At 40.5% G+C, this 20180-nt stretch overlaps 1 protein-coding gene across 2 annotated transcripts in view; it reads right to left on the reverse strand.

Annotated features, from left to right (window-relative positions):
- Positions 1-538: 538 nt before the first annotated feature.
- The window catches only part of LOC114692807 (CD302 antigen), a 127076-nt gene continuing 107434 nt past the window's right edge, over positions 539-20180 (reverse strand). For both annotated transcript variants that reach the window (XM_028868908.2, XM_028868842.2), the window contains 4 exons: positions 7524-7640; positions 6240-6410; positions 4238-4264; positions 539-987 (listed from right to left, as the gene is read on the reverse strand). In XM_028868908.2, coding sequence (XP_028724741.1) covers positions 788-987; positions 4238-4264; positions 6240-6410; positions 7524-7640 — 515 coding nt within the window. In that variant the 3' untranslated portion in view covers positions 539-787. The remainder of the gene's footprint in view (positions 988-4237; positions 4265-6239; positions 6411-7523; positions 7641-20180) is intronic.

Below are 20180 nucleotides of genomic sequence, written 5' to 3' on the forward strand. Positions count from 1 at the left end.
TACTGATTGATAAGTACTAAAATGGGTGCTCCCCAATACTGGTATTAAAGGTGTGTGCCACCACTCTCTGGCTTCTGTCTAATCTAGTGGCTGGCTCTGTCCTCTGATCCCCAGTTAAGTTTATTACGGTACACAACATAACACTACAATCTACATTGTGTAGGAAAAGGTAAGGGTGGTCTGGAAACCCTTTGCTCAAGGGACACACATGTTAACCCAGCTGGCCACCATCTACATGACTCTTAGCTAGAGCTGTAGTCTTTTCTTGGAAAGAATTTGTAACATAATTATTTGATTGTCATTAAATACTACTTGTGCCAAATGTTCTGTACAAGGAGTGAATGAACAAGTGTGGAGTAGGAGTATCAAACTGTAAAATGTCTTCCTCTTTAAGGGAAACAACAGCAGCCATGGCCAGTGAGATAGCTGTTAAAGGACAGGCTCTGTTTGGCTTGTTCCTGGTGTGCCTAGTAAGGAGAAGAGTTGTTAAAGGAAAACCTGTAACTGAGTGGAAGAAGCAATAAAGAAGACCTGGCAGTGAGCGGCATTTTAGCAGCTTTATTGTACATGGAGGTTTCATTCTTAAGAAAACTTCAAATTTGATCTACAATTGTTCCTTTTCAAAAATCTGCTTTTTTTTTTAATGAACCAAAAGGTTAATATTTTGTTGTCACAGTGAGTACATGAAAATATGAGAATAAGGAATACCATAAAAGCTTCAGTTTTCTGTGGCAACTTTTATATGAAAACCTTGCACAGGAAATCATTGTCAGGGTATATCAAAGTCTTAGTCCAGTTGAACAGCATATTCATCATCATCTGCAACTACCAAAGCACAGCCGTCATCATAAGGTGATTGTGGTGCAGTTGAGAAAGTGAGGAAGCCGGAACAAGCATTTCGTTTATAGAGGAACCAAATGATTGCTCCCAAAACTGTCAGAATTACTGTGCTAGCAATCACCAGAGTTGATATTAAGATGTGGTTATCTGGAGGAAAAAAAGAATACAGGCAGTTAGCGTACAGGTTGGAAGTGTTGCATTGGAGCAGTTAAGTTAGCTCATCATAGACTTGTTTATATGTAGAATTTCCTAACTGATGAGAAAAAGTTATACATTCTTTCCTAGACACTGGTCCTTCTAGGTAGGCAGAATGGTTCAATGAGTAAAGATTCTTGCTGTCAGGCCCACAAGGTGGAGAGAGGACTGACCTCTACAAGCTGTCCTCTGACCTCTGTGCATGTCATGGTGCATACTTGTGTGTATACACAGTAAAAATTATTGAAATAATTGTTAAAATTATTTCAATAAAAAATCTCAGAAGGCAGAGGCAGGTGGATCTCTGTGAGTTTGAGGCCAGCCTGGTCTACAGAGTGAGATCCAGGACAGGCGCCAAAACTACACGGAGAAACCTTGTCTCGAAAAACCAAAAAAAAAAAGGAAAAGAAATGCATGCAACCTTTCAGTTCTTGCCTATTCAAAACTCTTAGGATCTTTCTGTAAGAATGTCATTTAACAAATTTAGTAATTGGGATGGTAGATGTATGTAATAAAGGATTCAAAATTATTCACAACTTCATTGCAGATGGATTTTTACTTAACTAAATATTTAGTAAAAATACTAAATATTTTCAACTGGTGCTTTTTACAGTGGGACCTAAAAGGGCTAGAGATGAATGGGATAAACTTGACCAAGTGTCTTATTAAGGCAGGGAAAACAGTATTATAAAAAACATTAAGGTCATCCTCAGTTACAGAGTTTGAGGTCAATTTGAATCTCTAATAAAACAAACAAACAAAATAAACAAGACTTCTGGACTATTAGTTCAAATGATAATCTTTATAGTTCTATTAAATGTCACAGTTATAAAGTGGTTTGCCCTTTTGACTTGATGCAAGTGAACACACTTAGTGTTGATGATGTACAGTCACATAATCAGTAGGATATGCTTCAGTGATTACATGCTCACAGAAATTCAAGTTTAGAAAAACAGTCAATTTTAGGCGGAAAGAACAGCATGGTAGTTTAGGGTTGTTTACAGATACATAATCACAGACTTAACCAAAATTAAAAGACCTTTTAAGTATGGGGCAGCAGCTAAGATTGATGGGACACAGTATGTCTGTATTTATACGTTCTGCAAGTGGCCTGTGAATGAGTTGCAAGGCTTTTTGTTGACTAGCTGGTATTTCTAAAATGTGCCATCTTCATACAAAAGTTACAAAATCATTGAGGCCAAAACTACAGTCTATCATTTAAAATTATTAAATTTCAAGTTATTTATTGTTTACTGGGCATAATTAATTCTGGGCATGATTTAAGCAAGTTATCCAAATCCATTTAATAAGCAATAGCAAGAGCTCCAAACTTTTTTGTAACCACTAGGCTAGCCCTTACTTAATCCTTTGTGTTCTAGCTATCCTGGCGCGTCTATAGTAAACTGTTATACCAAAAGACTAACTTCCATGTGCTTACCACACCAAGTATATCCCTCTTTAGCCCTTACTCTCTTCACAACATTCTCAAGGCCTTCCATCTTACTTTGTGTAGAAAACTCCTTGTTCATTAAAATTGCTGCTACAATTCTGTTTTCCTTGCTTCAACTCAGTCAGTGTTCCTGTTACTCACTGACTTCTGACAAAGCCTGTCAATGCATCAGGCAGTTCTCCTTCAGATCTTTCTGCTTTGCTACAGCCTTATAATTGAGGCCTAATCTGGTCACCTACTTACACTTTCCCTGGACGCTAAACCAAATGTACACTAACTATACCTGCCCGCTGTTCTTTGCATGGTTTTGAGATCCATGATCGACCTGTCTGCTCTATTTTTCCACAGATTTCAATATAATCTTTTTAAAAATGTCTACACAGCTAAAAAGTCTTAGTTTGTAAAATCTGTGAAAAAAAACCGGTTGATGGGGTACATGAGTAAAGAATTTTAATTGTTTGAAGTGGAAAGAGCTACCTTTAGCCTTTTTCTTTTGGAGTAGGAAGATCCACCTTTAATCTGGGCCGCACTTTTCTGGTAGTGGCCTATATAAAAGATGTGGAAGAAGGAAGCTTTTGCTCTTTGCTTGCCCTCATTCTTGCTGGCAAGTTTATTCCTTCAGTGGCAATAGTGCCTACTTTGGGATTCCAGTGTATACTGTGGACCAGCCGAGACATCCAGCCTTGAGGACCGAACAACTATGGATTCCTGTACTTTGCGTTGGTAGCCAGCCATTGTTGGACTAGCTGGACCACAGCTTTTTTTAAGTCACTCTAATAAACCCCAACTAATAAATAGAAGATCTGAAAAAATACTGTGCTGCTATTCCACTGCTCAACCCAATATCCATTCCTCAAAATTAACTGCTAGTTGTCTCCATGTTTCCAAATTCCATGCTTAAACAGCTTTTGTTTTATAAGTTTATAGTAAAAACCTAAGTGTAGTTCATTATCACTAAATGGAGTCAAGTTGGCTGGGGCCACCATCCATCTATAGACATGAGGCTCAAACTCAGTAACTTTTCTCCCTAGCTCTGATGTCATAATAAAAATACATATAAAATCATTCCAGATTTGTCTGGGTACCTATGTAAGTGAGATCACTAAGGAGGACACACCTACCTTTTAGTGACTGACTTGCATTAATCTGTTCTCCAGATTTGTGTATTCTGTAGCATATTGTAATTTAATTCCCTTTGTTGTTGAATAATAGTTGGTATTTATTACACTTCACTCATCCATCTCTTGATGCACACTCAAGTTACTTCCATCTTTGGACACTTACACATATGGTATTGTGGATACAGGTGTGTGGAGTCTCAGTACTGTATGTATGTCTTGTGTCCCATGCACATGCCTTATGCCCACAGAGGCCAGAAGACAGTATCAAATCCCCTGAGACAGTTACAGATGGTTGTGAATCATCACTGTGACAGTGCTGAATAATCAAACCCGGGTCCTCTGGAAGAGCAGCCAGTACCCTTAGCCACAGAACCATTTCTCCAGCCCCTAGTGTGATGCCTTGCTTAGACCTTTCCATATTCTGATAAAAGTTCTTCATGTCACAGGCTCTCCTAGAGCTTACTCTAGACCAGGCTGGCCTCAAACTCACAGAGATCCGCCTGCCTTTGCCTCTCAAGTGCTGGGATTAAAGGCATGTGCCAACATAATATTTTTAAATGGGTCTACAGTAGTATCTTAACATACCAGAATTTAAATGTATGGAAAATTTTAAGATTAAAATGTTGCTTACCTGATAAATATTTCTTGTCATATGGGACTAAAATGCAAAAGAAAATTAAAATTAAAAATTTAAGGATGCCTTATAAGATTTATATACAGTTGTTTAAAATGGATACTCTATGAGGTTAATATGCTTTACGGCTTAATCAAGTATCTATCTTAACTGTTTTGAATTTAGTTTGTTTTTGTTGTTTTGAAACAAGGTTTCTTGTGTCACCCTGGCTGTAGAGGATGGCTTCAAACTCGGAGAACCACCTGCCTCTGCCTCCTGAATGCTGGGATTAAAGGTGTGTGCCACCACTGGCCAACACTCACTTGGTTGCTGGAAAAAGAATAAAGGAGCATAAAAAATAGTAGATGAGGGAAAATGATTCTGGTTTCAGAGTCTAGAAAACATGTACAATTAAACAGCTGTGGATTTGCTTAGTGTTCGTTGTTGTTTGCTTAATTGTTTTAGAGTTCATGCATTTGAGTATTTTGTAAGTGTGGATGTGCGATACATCCCATGCCTAGCGCCCATGGAGGTCAGAAGAGGCATTAGAACCACTGCAACTGGCTGTGTGTGTGTGCAGGGAACTAAACCCAGGTCCTCTGCAAGAGCAACAAGGACTCTTAATCTCTGAGCCATCTCTTCAACCCATTTCTGGTATTTTTCATTTAGTGTTTGTTTTCTGTAATGGAGCCCTCAAACACAGTAGATGAAAGGAGCCAGTGTGCATGTGTATGGGGCTGGCTAGGGGGTGGGTGTTTGCATACCACCATCTAGAGGCCAGAAGACATGTTTAAGTTTTTGTTTTTATGTAAATGAGTGTTTTGCCTGTATGCATGTCTCTGCACCATGTGTGCCTGGTGCCCCTGGAGACCAGAAGAGAGCATTGGATCTACTAAAATAGAAGTTCCAGACAGTTGTGAGCTGCTATGTGGATGCTGGGAATTGAACCAGAATTCTCTGGAAGGGCAGCCAGTGTTCTTAACCACTGAGCCATCTCTTCAGACTCGGCTCATAACACCCATACACACAAATAGAGTAAAACAAAACGAAAATGTTTGAAGTTGGGGGGGCTACTCTAATACAACAAATAATAGTATTCCTATAACACTATTAGAGCCAAGAACTGTGCTATAACAAGTGAAAATAAGTGTAGTTTTAAGAAATGGGAAATACTCAGAGCCAAATGTACAGATGTACAATCTGCTTTATAGTTAAGGAGAGACTATTAAGGATCAGATTTGGGGCCAGGCAGTGGTGGCACACGCCTTTAATCTCAGCACTCAGGAGGCAGGGGCAGGCAGATCTCTGAGCTAGAGGCCAGCCTGGTCTATAGAGCAAGTTCCAGGACAGCCAGGGCCACACAGGAAACCCTGTCTCAAAAAAACAAAACAAGAAAATGGATCTGAGATGGAAAACAGTTGCTGACATGTTTTAACCATACCATTTTGTAGTTTTGTACATGTTTGTAGTTTTCATTTGTTTACTGTGGAAATAGTTACTCAGTATTTTAGAACAAATTCTATTCAGTGTTTAACAAATAACGTGAAAATATTACAGAACGTGCTAATTTTGTTAAACTTTGATCAGAAAAATATTTCAATACAGGATAAATCATGAAGTATGATGAAATTTTAATGTCATGTTTGTCTAAACAAAAGATATTTTGTAGGGAATCTAATCTCTTCAAGTAATGTTAGCATGTTAAGATTATTCAATTTTATTCTTTATCACTTCTCAGTCAGATCACAGGCAAAGAGGATATGGAAATTTGTTTGAAAAACAAGGAATTTATGGGCTCTTAGGAACTTCTAAGAATAGGCACACAGAATTAAATTATGTGTGATTCACATGATCTGGCTCCCCTTCTGAGATGTAAGAGCATTACTTGACTTCCATCATGCTGCATTCTGAAATCCTAATCCCTCTATTTGTAAGTCATAGTGTGCCTGAGGACAGCACTCCAAAACAGCCTGTGTCCCACCCGCTCTGGGTCCCAGAGTGGGAAAGACAGCCTACTTACTCGCGGCTTTGCAGAGTGCTCCCTCCACAGAAGAAATTTCACAGTTTCCTTTTTTCCATTCACCTGTCTTGGTGTACAGAAAACCACAGGTGTCGACTAGGTCCTCGACATCTTGATCTGCCCACTTGTCAAACGTCATATTTGAATTATCAAACCACTTGAAACTTGCATCTGTCAATTAAGGAATATTTTAAACATGACTGTTTTCAAAGGTGTGAAGACACAAAGGAAAAGTTTGATTAAAGGTAGAAATGTACATATTGGTGATCTAATTTTTGGTTGTAGGAGTAAAAGTTGTAGAAGGAACACTATATCCAATCAAAAGATACTGATTTTAAGGGGATTCTGGAAAAGGTGCCATTTTTGTGAAGGAAAACATTTTTGTGAAATAACTTAGATAGTTAAACATTTATAACCTTAGTCTTTCATGACATTTAAAAATGTGACTAATATTTCTGTATACATAGACATAAGCATTTCATATATCTAAATATATAAAAATCATTCTTATATAGACATTAAAATACATGTGCTTTATATTTTTGTATATTAATAAAATTTACATTCATATTATATAACCTGGGAAAGATAATTTATCTTTACCTTATTAACAGCAAACACCAATACTTCTTATAATCCATGGCATCTTCAGAAAATACTAACCCTATATCCATACTTTAAGTAAGAGGGTCAAGTGTGTTTCCCACCCTTGAAGCACTTGGAGTGACTTGGGAAACACTGGATACTAGTTGGTGCACACTGAAAAATGTAATACCCAGTGACATGCATTTCATCTAGTGCAGTGGTTCTCAATATGTGGAGCGCGACCCCTTTGGAGGCTGAACAGCCCTTTCATAGGAGTTGCCGAAGACCATAGGAAAACATAGGTATTTATTACATTTCGTTTTATACCAGCAGCAGAATTGCAGCTATGAAGTAGCCACGAAAATAATTGTGTGGTTGGGAGTCACCACACCATGAGGGAACTGTATTAAAAGGTTGAGAAGAAAGGTTGAGAAGCACTGATCTAGAGAATTAAGGAGCTAAGTATCTTAAGTCTTACTAACATTTAAAAAATCAAGTCTCTTGGGCTGGAGAGATGCCTCGTTTAAGACCACTGTTTTTCTAAAGGTCCTGGATTCAATTCCCGGTACTCACATGGCAACTAATAACTGTAACTCCAAGATCTGACACCCTCACATAGATATACATGCAGGCAAAATACCAATGCACATAAAGATAAAAAATTAAAAAAATCATGTCTCACAGGCAAATACCACTTACCGTCCGTGTCATAAAACATGCCTAGCAGGAGGTCGTCCGGGCCTTTCCACTGCTTTTGCAGCGTGTCCAGTATAAAAGCATTTTCTTCTTCATTGTGTATACTTATCATGTCTGCTCCTGAAATAATTTCAAAAGAAAAGCAACTTCAGGAATTGGTTGAGGGGCTGGAGAAGTGGCTCAGTGGTTAAGAGCACTGGCAGTCTTGAGTTCGATTCCCATCAACCATATGGTGGCTCACAACCATCTGTAGTGAGATCTGGTACCCTCTTCTGGTATGCAGACACATGCAGGCAGAATACTGTATACATAATGAGGAAAAGAAATTGAAATCATGAAGTGTATAAAAATTGTGCTTTATGTTTTACCTGTACACCTTTAAAATGGGCAGGAGTTGTGGTGGTTAACTACAGAAGGAAGATGTCTGTGGTCCGAAAGTCAAAGCATACCATGGCCAGCTTAGATGGTTTTGTTCTGCAGGTTGAAGGCACCTGCTGCCAAGCCTGGCTGAGTCCAGTCCCCAGGAACCACATGATAGAAGGAGAGAACCAACTTCTCCATTGTCCTCTGGCCTGTATACATGTCCTGTGGCATGTGTACACCTGCACTCATACATACTATAATATACAAAAGTAATAAATTTCTTAAAATGTATTTGTCGTGACATGAGTAAGAATGGCCCCATAGGCTCATATATTTGAATGCTTAGTCATCAATGGGTATCACTACTTGAGAAGAATTAGGTATATGGCCTTGTTGGAGGAAGTCTTTCACTGGGGGTAGGCTTTGAGGTTTCAAAAGCTCAAGTGTCTTAGGGTTTTTATTGCTGTAAAGAGACACCATGACCATAGCAACTCTTATAAAGAAAATATTGAGTTCGAGGCCAGCCTGGTCTACAGAGCAAGATCCAGGAAAGGCACAAAGCTACACAGGGAAACTCTGTCTCAAAAAAATTTTTGATTGGGGTGTCTTACAGTTTCAGAGGTTTAGTCCATTATCACCATGATGGGAACATGGCAGCATGCAGGCAGACGTGGAGCTAGAGCTGAGAGTGCTACATCTTTCAGGCAACAGGAAGTCGACTGACAGTCACACTGAGGGAAGCTTGAGCAAGACACCTCAAAGCCCTCCCCTACAGTGACACACTTCCTCCAACAAGGCCACGCCTAATGGTGCCACTCCTTTTGGGGGCCATTTTCTTTCAAACCATCATGCCAAGTTAGGCCTAGTGGCTCTCCTCTTCCTACTGCCTACAGCTCTGTTTAAAACTCTAAGCTCCCTCCAGCACCATGTCTGCCTGATTGCCACCATGTTCACCATCATGACAATAGACTAGACCTGAAACTAAGCCAGCCCTAATTACATGCTTTTCCTTGATGAGACTTGCCATGGTCATGATATCTCTTCACAGCAAAAAACCACTAACTAAAACAACTGTCAAGAGGAAAACCAGAAACTAAGCAGACTATTATAAAACAGAAGCAAACACTTCACTAGAAATAGAGCTAAGCTAGGCAGTGGTGGCACACGCCTTTAATCCCAGCACTTGAGAGGCAGAGCCAGGCGGATCTCTGAGTTCGAGGCCAGCCTGGTCTACAGAGTGAGATCCAGGACAGGCACCAAAACTACACAGAGAAACTCTGTCTCAAAACAAACAAAAAGAGAGAGAGAGGGAGGGAGGGGAGGGAGGAAGAGAGAGAAAGAAAAGAAAGAAAGAAGGAAGAAAGAAAACGAAAGAGAAAGAGAGAAATAGAGCTAAGCAAGACAGTGGTGGTACACACTTTTAGTTCCTGCACTTGGGAGGCAGAGGCATATGGATTTCTGAGTCAAGGCCAGCCTGGACTATAGAGTGAGTTCCAGAAGAGCCAGCCAGGGCTACCAGACTTGAAAAAGAAAAAAAGGAAGAAGAAAGAAAGGCAAAAAAAAAAAAAGAAAAGAAAAAAAAAGAAAAAGAAAATGTTAAAAAGTCAACCCAAGAAATGTGTGAAAAGTTATCACTGGTTAAAAAAAAAAAAAAAGATGAAAATGTGGGATCTGGAAGCTCAGCAGGGAAAGTTCTAGCTAGCCCTGCAAGCTTGACACCCTGAGTTCAATCCCTGCAACCCACATAAAAAGTCAGATGTGGTTACATGCATCTGCAATTCCTGCATGCCTACATAGAAATGGGAGGTGCACACAGGAGAACTGCCTGGCAGTTTGTGGACCTGAGCCTGTAGTATAAAGTACAGCGGCAGAAGTAAGAGACACCCTGCCTCAGGAAGGTGGAAGGTAAGAAAGAACCAACTCCCAAAAGTTGTCCCCCTGAACACAGGTGCACACGTGGTGCATGTGTTCCCACAAATATACATCCACACAAAAGTGACAATTTTATAAAAGACGAAAATTAAACTTCCAGATTTTCAGACTAACCAGTTTAGCACTTGCTGCAGAAAACTAGGAACTGTTATGTGGACGATCAGTAAAAATGAGAACAACTTTTTGGGGAAAATTTGGTGAGGCATATCCGAAGACCTAAAGCACATATTCCTTGAGCGACCCTTACTAGCATATTCTGTGTTAATCACTGGCTGTCCACTCCAAATGAGTACAATGATTAATCACACACTCAACTGTACACACATGGCTTTTCCCAGGCACAATCACTACAGCCTATTCATGACACTGAAAGATGGGGACCACAGTTACCAAAATGTTAACAATGACTATCTCAGGTTGGTCCAATTTAGGTTTTGTTTGTTTTTTAAACTGTTTACATATGTTTTTCTAAATAGTATTTGATGATAATCGTGTGATTATGAAAGGTCTTTTAAACAAAAAATGAAGTCTGACAATATACTAACACTTTAAAGTCAGAATGCAGCAAGCAAGGCATTCTAAAGCCACCATTTTTATTCTCCTAAGTGTTTCATGCCATGTATGTGCAATAACTGTGGTGGTTAGACTGAGAATCCCACCACCACCACCCACACAGGCTCATGTATTTCAATTCTTGGTTCCTTTGAAGGTGTGGCTTTGTTGGAGAAGGTATGTCACTGGGGGTGGGCTCTGAGGTTTCAAAAGTCCCGTGAGCACTCTGCCTCTTGCTTGTGGATTAAGATGTAAGCTTTCAGCTACTGCCCCAGTGCTGTGCCTGCTTGCCTGCTGCCCTGCTCCCCCATAATGATCTTATGCCTGCTGCCCTGCTCCCCCATAATGGTCTTATGCCTGCTGTTGTACTCCCCCTCATAATGGTCTTATACCTGCTGACGTGCTTCCCTTCACCCACAATGATTGTCATAGACTCTAACCCTCTGGAACCATGAGCTGGAAATTAAACATTTTCTTTTAAAAGTTTCCTTGGTCATGGTGTTTTGTCACGGCAATTGAAAAGTAACTAAGTATGTACCAGCTATCATTGTGACAGGCCTGACCATGTGGGGGGTTTTTGGAAGAATGTGGAAGACTTTGGAACTTTGGACTAAGAAAGCAATTGAATGCAATAAGAGGGTCTTAAGGAGCTGTCCTTCAGGACCTTGGAAGACAGTAGTGTTAGGAGCAATTTGGACTATGGAGGTCTAGCCCAAGAGATTTTAGAAGTGAACAATATTAGCAGCTGGGCTAGAAACCATTCTTGTGGTGTTTTGGCAAAGAATGTGACTTCTTTTTGTCCTTGTCCTAAGAATATGCCAGAGGTTAAATTGAAACGTTTTGGACTGGTTTCATTAGCAGGGAAGATTTCAAGGCAGTCTACCACTGTCATGTTGTTATTCGTAATCATTTTTATGCAGGTCTACAACGAAAAGCAGCGAGCAGGTCATAAAGAAGTAAAAGAATGTACAGTTTGAGGAGAAAAACAACACCAGGAAATTTAAAGTTGGAGGCAAGGATTGTGCTGAAAGAGATAAGAAGAGGCCTGATGTAAAATAGAGTAAAGAGGCCTGGCAGTGGTAGCTCACGCCTTTAATCCCAGCACTCAGGAGGCAGAGCCAGGCAGATCTCTGTGAGTTTGAGGCCAGCCTGGTCTACAGAGTGAGTTCCAGGACAGGCTCCAAAGCTACACAGAGAAACCCTGTCTCGGAAAAAACAAACACAAAAAACCCACCACCAACCACAAAACAACAACAACAAAAAAAACCAAAAACAAAAAAATAGAGTAAAGAGAGTGGTTCCCTCAGGGTGAGACACTACCCAGCTAAACCTCAACTTGGAAAGCAAAGGCCTGGGGCATTTTCTTATCCTAAAGAGCAACAACAAATCAAAGCTTACACAAATATAACCAGGCCTCGTCCCAAGTAGGCAACCAACTTGGCAGCATCTGCTGTGTGGCTCTCTCTGTCTTGAATGATGAAAGATACTCAAGAAAGGGGTCTTGTTGTACTTCCTCCATAGCTAGGGAGAGCTGCTGAGGTCAAGTGTGTGGCAGGGGAGTCCCTGAGAGGTCATTGCTTTAAGCTGTGAAAATGAAGCCTGGATTGCATTGGAGACCCCAGGATATCAGAGGTGCCAGAGCTGTGGGAAGTCTGCCAAGGAGGGCTGAATACAGGGAGTAGAGCCGGCCCAAGGCAGAGAAGTGATCTGTACTTGGCCCTTTGAAATCAGACAGGGAACTCCAGGGTTTGGAGTCCGCCCTGCCTGCTTTTGGTCCTACTTTGGCCCACTATTTCCTCAGTGTGCCCCATTCCTCCCTTTCAGGATGATAATACATATCTGTGCCATTGTATGTTGGAAGTATGTTGCTGTGGATATCGCTCTATATAAATAAAACACTGATGGCCAGTGACCAGGCAGGAAGTATAGGTGGGACAAAGAGAGAGGAGAATTGAGGGAACAGGAAGAAGGAGGGGGGAGACACTGCAGCCACCACCAGGATAAGCAGCATGTAAAGACGCCGGTAAGCCACCAGCCACATGGCAAGGTATAGATTTATAAAAATGGGTTAATTTAAGATATAAGAACAGTTAGCAAGAAGCCTGCCACGGCCATACGGTTTGTATGCAATATAAGTCTCTGTGTTTACTTGGTTGGGTCTGAGCGGCTGTGGGACTGGTGGGTGACAAAGATTTGTCCTGACTGTGGGCAAGGCAGGAAAACTCTAGCTACAGTATGTAATTTGCCTTTTGATTTTACAGGGGCTTACAATTAAGAGATTTTCCTGAGTTTCAGAATAGACTTTGGACTTTGAAAGCATGTTGAAAATGTAAAAAACTTTAGGGGCTTTGGAAGTTGGACTAAGTGTATTTTGCATGATGATATGACCACAAGCTGTGGCAGCCAGGGAGTAGAAACTTCTTAGTTACTTTTCAATCTTTGTCACAAAACACCATGGATGAGGCAACTTAGGAAAGAAAGCATTCAATTTGGGGCTCATGGTTCTGAGGGTTAGAGTCTGTGACAATCATGGCGGTGGAGGTGGAGGGGTGGGGGGAGGGGGCAGGCATGGCAGGCATGGTGCTGGAGGAGCAGTTGAGAGCTTATGTCTTGATCCACAAGCAAGAAGCAGAGAAAGCTGACTGGGAATGGAATGGGCTTTTGAAACCTCAAAGCCCACCCCCAGTAACACATCTCTTCCTACAAAGCCACACCCCCTAATATTTCTAACTGGGAACCGCATAGTGAAATATATGAGCCTATGGGAGCCATCCTCATTCAAGCCACCACAATATCCCACCTATTGTCTCTGAGAATCATGTATTATGTTTTCAGCTATTGTTACAAGTTTTAATGTATTTTTATATCTTGTTTTATATATACATTGGTGTTTATATATTTATGTTTTATATGTACATAACATTCAAAAAGCTTTTTCGATTGATAAAGGGATATAAAATATGAGATCAACAGTTTTCATAAAATTTCCAACTGTTTTTGCAGTACTTAATTATGTTGAGTGTTGTGTCTTTCTTTGGTTTTTAGTTAAGCTAGTGACTGAATACATTAGACACTTCTGGATTTTAGTTGGGATTTTACATAGCTTGTACTTTAATTCTTTGGTTCTTTGCTATTTCTATTAACCCATAGAAATATTTTAATAAATGTTCTAAAAGCAACCTACAAAAAATTGTTTTTTTTTTTAATCAGTGCCAGCTGATGATACCACCTCCTGTCTATTAAATGCCATATGTACTTTTAATAATCTACTCTAGTACTTAATGGTGGAGTGCAACCAAACTGCTCTTCTAGGAAAATCCTCAGGAGAAATACTTAACATATAGAATTGTCTTAGTTAGGGTTTCCATTACTACAATGAGACACTATAACCAAAAAGCAAGTTGGGGAGGAAAGCGTTTATTTGGCTTACACTTCCATATCACTGTCCATCATTGAAGGAAATCAAGACAGGAACTCAAGCAGGGCAGGAACCTGGAGGCAGAAGCTGATGCTGAGGCCATGGAGAGATGCTGCTTACTGGCTTGCTCCTCATGGCTTATTCAGCCTGCTTTTTTTTTTTTTTTAATAGAACCCAGGACCACTAGCCCAGGGATGGCACTGCCCACAATCAGTGGGCCCCTCCCCATTTGATTGCTAGCTAAGAAAATGCCTTGCAGTCAGATCTTATGGAGGCATTTTCTCCATTGAGGCTCCCTCCTCTCTGATGACTCTAGCTTGTGTCAAGTTGACACAAACCTAGGTAGTACAAAAGGTATTGTTAATCCCAAAGATGGGAAAGAAACAGACCACTGACCTAAATCATCATGGCCAAATTAATTAAAGCAAGCTTTTTAATTCATGTACGTGGGCTGCCTCCCCCTAAGGCAGGGTTTGAGGGGTCAGCATTGGATATGAGGAAGACAAGGCTTTTATAGCTCAGAGATAGGGGGTTTCCAAATGGGGGTGGGGGTGGGGAAACAGATGGGGTTACATGAGCAGATTATAATCATAACAAATTAGACTCCCTTGAAACAAAGACATGATTGCAAGGTGGTTAAGACAAGGTAGTCATAACAGCATGTAGTCATAACAATCTTTTGAAACAAAGGTAGGGTTGCAAGATGGTTATAACAGCAAAGATAAGGTTGCCATTTTCTGGAACAGGCAGTACAGAACCACTTGTAGTTAAGGTCACAGGTGGGGCAGAGCCCAGATCTTGAGAAACAGGTTTAATCATAACCAGGAATGAACCTAGTTTGTCTTTACTATAAGATGCCTTCTAAGCCTAAGATGGAGGCAGGCTGGTTCTTCAGTATCCAGAAATGAGGGTTTTTCCTCTGTCCTTTTCTTTGATCTTTCTGCAGTCAATGGAACTTTAATATTTTAAGCTCTATAATCTAACTAAGTACTATAGAGACTTAATTATTGTATGTGGCAAATAAGATACACTCTCATTTTCTTAAATGACAGTTTGAATCCCCAAGGAATATATGTGCTCAGGCAAAATTATTTAACAACACATTATTAGTAATACCACCTAATGAGATTTAATCTGATAGTTTTTTTCTTTTTTCTGAATGATGACACAGCTCTTTTCTCATAAAAAGCAAATTGAAAACGCTTGTTACAATAGACAGCATATATTACAGATTTCAGCTTAGTTTGAGGTGTTGACCATTATTTATTTATTTGTTTGTTTGTTTTTGTTTTTGTTTTTTCAAGATGGGATTTCTCAGTGTAACAGCCCTAGCTATCCTGGAACTTGCTTTTGTAGACCAGGCTGGCCTCGAACTTACAGAGATCCACCTGCCTCTGCTCCCTGAGTACTGGGATTAAAGGTGTGTGCCACCATGCCCAGCCTGCCATTTTTTATTTAATTGTGTGTGTGTGTCTATGTGTGTAAGAGGGACAGAGAGACAAACAGACAGAGAGAACGATATCATTGTGCAAACAGGAGAGAGATATCTTTCTGAGCATATGTGCACACATGTGTAGGTAGGGGCAACTCTGGAATTGTCTCCTTCCACCGTGAGACCCGTGAGTTTTGGGGACTGAGTTCAGGTTGTCAGGCCTACATAGTAGGTAAGTGCTTCTTCCTGTTGACCTATCTCACCAGCTTTATTATTCACTTATTTCTCTACATGAATAATTTTAGCAAAAATAAAGTAAATTAGCACAAAGCTCTGGGAATACCGTAAAAATAGCTCTCTAGGGTCCCCTAAAAATAAATGTTACCTACTTTCTATAAACCCAATAGCAGGTTTAAGAAATGACTTATGTTACAGTATTTTTTCCCAAATTACCATAGTGACCTATGATCCTAAACAAAACACCACTATGGCCCAAAGTAAGAATACTAATATTGTTAGCTTTCTAATTCATCTGTTAAATGGGAATTTGTAGAGGGAAGTAAATGAGATTATTAGAAAAAACACGTGGGATTTCTAGATATGCACAAGAGCTTTAAGAAATCAAATCAGTAAGACTTTGTGTTTTAAGGGTGAGGTGGGTGCTGGGGATTAAACCTAAAGCCTTGCACTACATCCATAACCTTGAAATGAATACACTTTTAATTCAGAAAAAGACATCATTTATACACAAGACTGTAGCACGAATCTTAAAAGGTCTTATTAATAAAAACAAACCTGGAGCCAGGTATTAGGGTGAATGCTGAAAGATCAGAGAGACAGAACAGGCCACAGCCATCTCACCTCGCCAACTTCCCAGCCGATCCTGTTTCCTCAAACTGGAATCCTCTGAGTCCTCATCTGGAATGAATCTCAGCTAAACTGCTGCTGAAAGCCTAAAAGCTTAACCAGGCTCTATTCCCTAGTCCTCATGCCTTATATACCTTTCTGCTTCCTGCCATCACTTCCTGGAATTAAAGGCGTGTGTCACCATGCCTGGCTATTTGCAGTGTGGCTCTGAACTCACTGGGATCCAGACGGATCTCTGGCTCTGGAATGCTAGGATTAAAGGTGTGTGTGCCACCTTTTTCTGGCCTCTATGTCTAATCCAGTGGCTGTTCTGTTCTCTGACCCCAGATAAGTTTACTAGGGTGCACAATATATTGGGGAACATATCACCACATTCCCCCCTTTTTTGTCTAAAATAAAAAAAATCTTATACAAGAAAAACTATCTCCAATAAGTATATACAATATATACAGTCAAGAATTACATTAACAATGTCTAGTCCATTAACATTTGACAGATTCAGACAAAAATCTCCATTAATATAAAATAATGTCCAGTCCATTAACATTTGACAAATTCAGATAAAAAATTTTCATTACGCCGGGCGGTGGTGGCGCACGCCTTTAATTCCAGCACTCGGGAGGCAGAGCCAGGTGGATCTCTATGAGTTCGAGGCCAGCCTGGGCTACCAAGTGAGTTCCAGGAAAGGCGCAAAGCTACACAGAGAAACCCTGTCTCGAAAAACCAAAAAAAAAAAAAAAAAAAAAAAAAAAAAATTTTCATTACTTATTCTAATTTAAAACAAGTAGTTCCTTTTTAAAAAGTAGATTCAGTGATCTCCCTTTTTATCTTATTTTAAAATTTAAAATTTTTCAATTTAAAAAGTCCCAAATCCTTCCTTTGCTTCAACAAGAAACCCAATAAGAGTTCTAAACAAGTAACAGGAGTCAAGCCACAAAACTGTGCTGTGTTTTCAATTTAATTTTACCGAATTTGCTCAAGAAAATACATTTGCATCATAAAGGAAGCCAGTCAGGGGCCAATTTTGCTTGTGTACAATAAACAATTGCTTATCTGATAACTCTAAAGGCTGTATTTTCAATAAAAGGGGGGGAAGGCTTGGCAATGAGCTAATTAATATAGCTGGTGGCTTTTCATGGCTCGCAGCCTCTACTATAGTTTACACTATTAAAATCTATGCTTACATCTAAACATAACTACTATAAATTGCTGAGAAAGAGGAAGCTGTGAGGCACGGTTGTTTATTAATAAGTTTATTAAGGTACACAATATTTTGGGGAACACAATACCACCACATTTCCTCTCTTTTTATCTAAAATTAAAAAAAGCTTATAACTAATACAAGAAAAACTATCCAATAAGTATATACAATATATACAGCCAGCCTGGCTTTCCAGGTAGACTATGTTCTAAAACAGAGACTGACAATGGTTTTCAAGGAAACCTCATTTTAAAATTCTCTTAGGACTTGAAAAATTACTATTCTACTAAGTTACCTTGAAATAAACCCCTACAGCATACTAGAAACTGTGTGTGTGTGTGTGTGTGTGTGTGTGTGTGTCGCCAAAAGCCAACAAGTCAACACCATTTAGCAGCTACGGACTTCCCAAGGGGAAATAAATATGTTTATGTGCAATGTGGGCAGGAAGTCTCAGCATGCACTTATAATCCCAGGTCTCAAGAGGCAGAGACAGAAGGATCAGACACTCCAGGCCAGCCTATGTACACGATGACAGTCAAAAACACACAGAAGTCTGTGGCGCTTCAACAAAATCAATAAAAGTATATTTCCATTTATTCCTTCTGCAAGGAATATGATTTTAATTAAATATACTTAGTATAATTTTATAGTTTTCCAACATGTTGTACTAGAAGGTTTTCAGAAATCGCAGTTTTTATTTTATTTTATTTTTCTATGAGAGGATTTATTATATAGGCTTGCAGGATCAAAGAGCTTGAAATTCCATTCATGGCCATTGGCACACTGGAGAGCCAAGGGAAGCTAATGGTGGCTAAATCCAAGATCCCTTAGAACAGGAAAAGACCTGTTAATGCGGGTCCTACATCCGGGGCCAAAGGCCCAATATACGCCTAAGAACAGTGTAAGCTCAGGTGAATTCAAGCGAATCTCTAAGCATCCCTCAATCCAGTCAAGTTGATGACCCCAATTAGCCACCACAGTGCTGTTTCTATGTTTTCAGCTCCTGCCCCCAGTGGCCCTGCGGATTGAACTCAAGGGTCTTGTCCATGCTAGGCAAGGGCTTCAACCACTGAAGTATGCCCCCAGCCCTTATTTTTTTGAAACAGTGTTTCACTGTGTAGGCCAACCTGGTTTGCACCCACTGATCATCCTGCTTCTGCCTCCTGAGGGCTGGTATTATAGGCGAACATCACCACACCCAGATACTTCCTTGCCTCTCCCCATCTCGCCACCCCCCTTCACTATGTACCCTGGCTAGCCTGGAACTCTCAGAGATCTGCCTGCCTCTGCCTCCCACATGGGATTAAAGGTAGGCAGGGCATTTCTAAGGAATGGAGTTGGGAATTTGATCAAGAAGAAAGTGGGATGAGATGATCCAGTGGATTTTCAGTTCTACCATGGAAATAAGGGCACCTTTAAATAACTAAAGACCGATGCCACAAGCTCTTATTTCACCCTAAGGTTGTATGGTTCTAGATCTCACTAAAGAATGTTTCTTGCCGGGCAGTGGTGGCGCACGCCTTTAATCCCAGCACTTGAGAGGCAGAGCCGGGCGGATCTCTGTGAGTTCGAGGCCAGCCTGGACTACCAAGTGAGTTCCAGGAAAAAGGCACAAAGCTACACAGAGAAACCCTGTCTCAAAAAAGCAAAAAAAAAAAAAAAAAAAAAAAAAAAAAGAATGTGTCTTAACAGAAGCGTGTCTTTGGGGACAAAGAGCCCACCTAGTTTATCAGCTGTCACACCAAGCACACCTTTAACCAAAGAAGACCAGTGAGACAGCCGGAACACATGTACTCCACGTGCCTGAGGACCTGGCCTCAATATTCACACCCAGGGTGCGAGGGGGACCCTCAAAACAACAGAAATGTTGCCGGGGTCCTATGGCAAATGCCTGTAATCCTATCTACTCAGGAAACTGAGGCAAGAGTCAAGGCCAGCCTGGACAATGTGCATCATGAAAATCAGTCTGGTTTTTTTTTTTTTTTTAAGGCATTTTGCTGAGAGTGTGGCGCATGTCTGGAGTCCTTGCTACAGGGAAGGGTGACACCTGGCTGTGTAAATAGTAAATTGTTACATTTGAACCCCAGAGCTGAGGAGATGGTTCTGTGGGTGAGGCGCTTGTCCCACAAGCTCCCAAGGACTCACTAACACCGATCATCATAACACATGCACAGAACCACAACGTGCCTAGGGTTAGACACAAGATCCCCAGGACTCACTAACACCGATCATCGTAACACAGGTCCAGAACCGCAGAGTGCCTAGGATTAGACAGCAGCTAGAGACAGAATCCCCCAGACGCTCACAGGCTAGCCAGCCTGGCATATGAAGCCGTGACGAATCAGAGACCCTGTCAAACAAGATGGAAGGTGAGGACCACACCGGAGGGGAGACTGTCTTCGGCATTTGCCCACACTCGCACACAAACAACTCGGCGGGCTACAGGCTTTGTGGGCTTCCTGTTTGTTGTTATTCTATAAAATAATTCTAGCTTGTTACACAGTATGAAATTGGAATACAAAGAAGGTAATTTGCATTAACTCTGCTTTTAGGAATTCCATATATATACATATATATACATACATACATATATATAATATATATATTACAGTGAGTTGATACTGTGAGTAAATTGTGGGTGAACATTAAGAACTGTATTATAGGATTAAGACAAGCTGATGGAATTTCTGCCACCTTAAAACGCATTCTCACCGTGTACCATTGTTGGCCTGCTGCTGGTGTCCTTTTAGATTTTTCACCAAGAGACGAGTCAACTACGCTCACCCTCCCGGCCTTTCTTCCTGCTTTTTTTTTTTTCTTGAATCTATTCCAGTTCGGAATTTGTTCTGAGGCGCATAGAGGTTTCCGTGTGAATCCTAACACACCCACACTCGT

Source organism: Peromyscus leucopus, chromosome 4 (assembly GCF_004664715.2).
Source record: "Peromyscus leucopus breed LL Stock chromosome 4, UCI_PerLeu_2.1, whole genome shotgun sequence".
NCBI lineage: Eukaryota > Metazoa > Chordata > Mammalia > Rodentia > Cricetidae > Peromyscus > Peromyscus leucopus.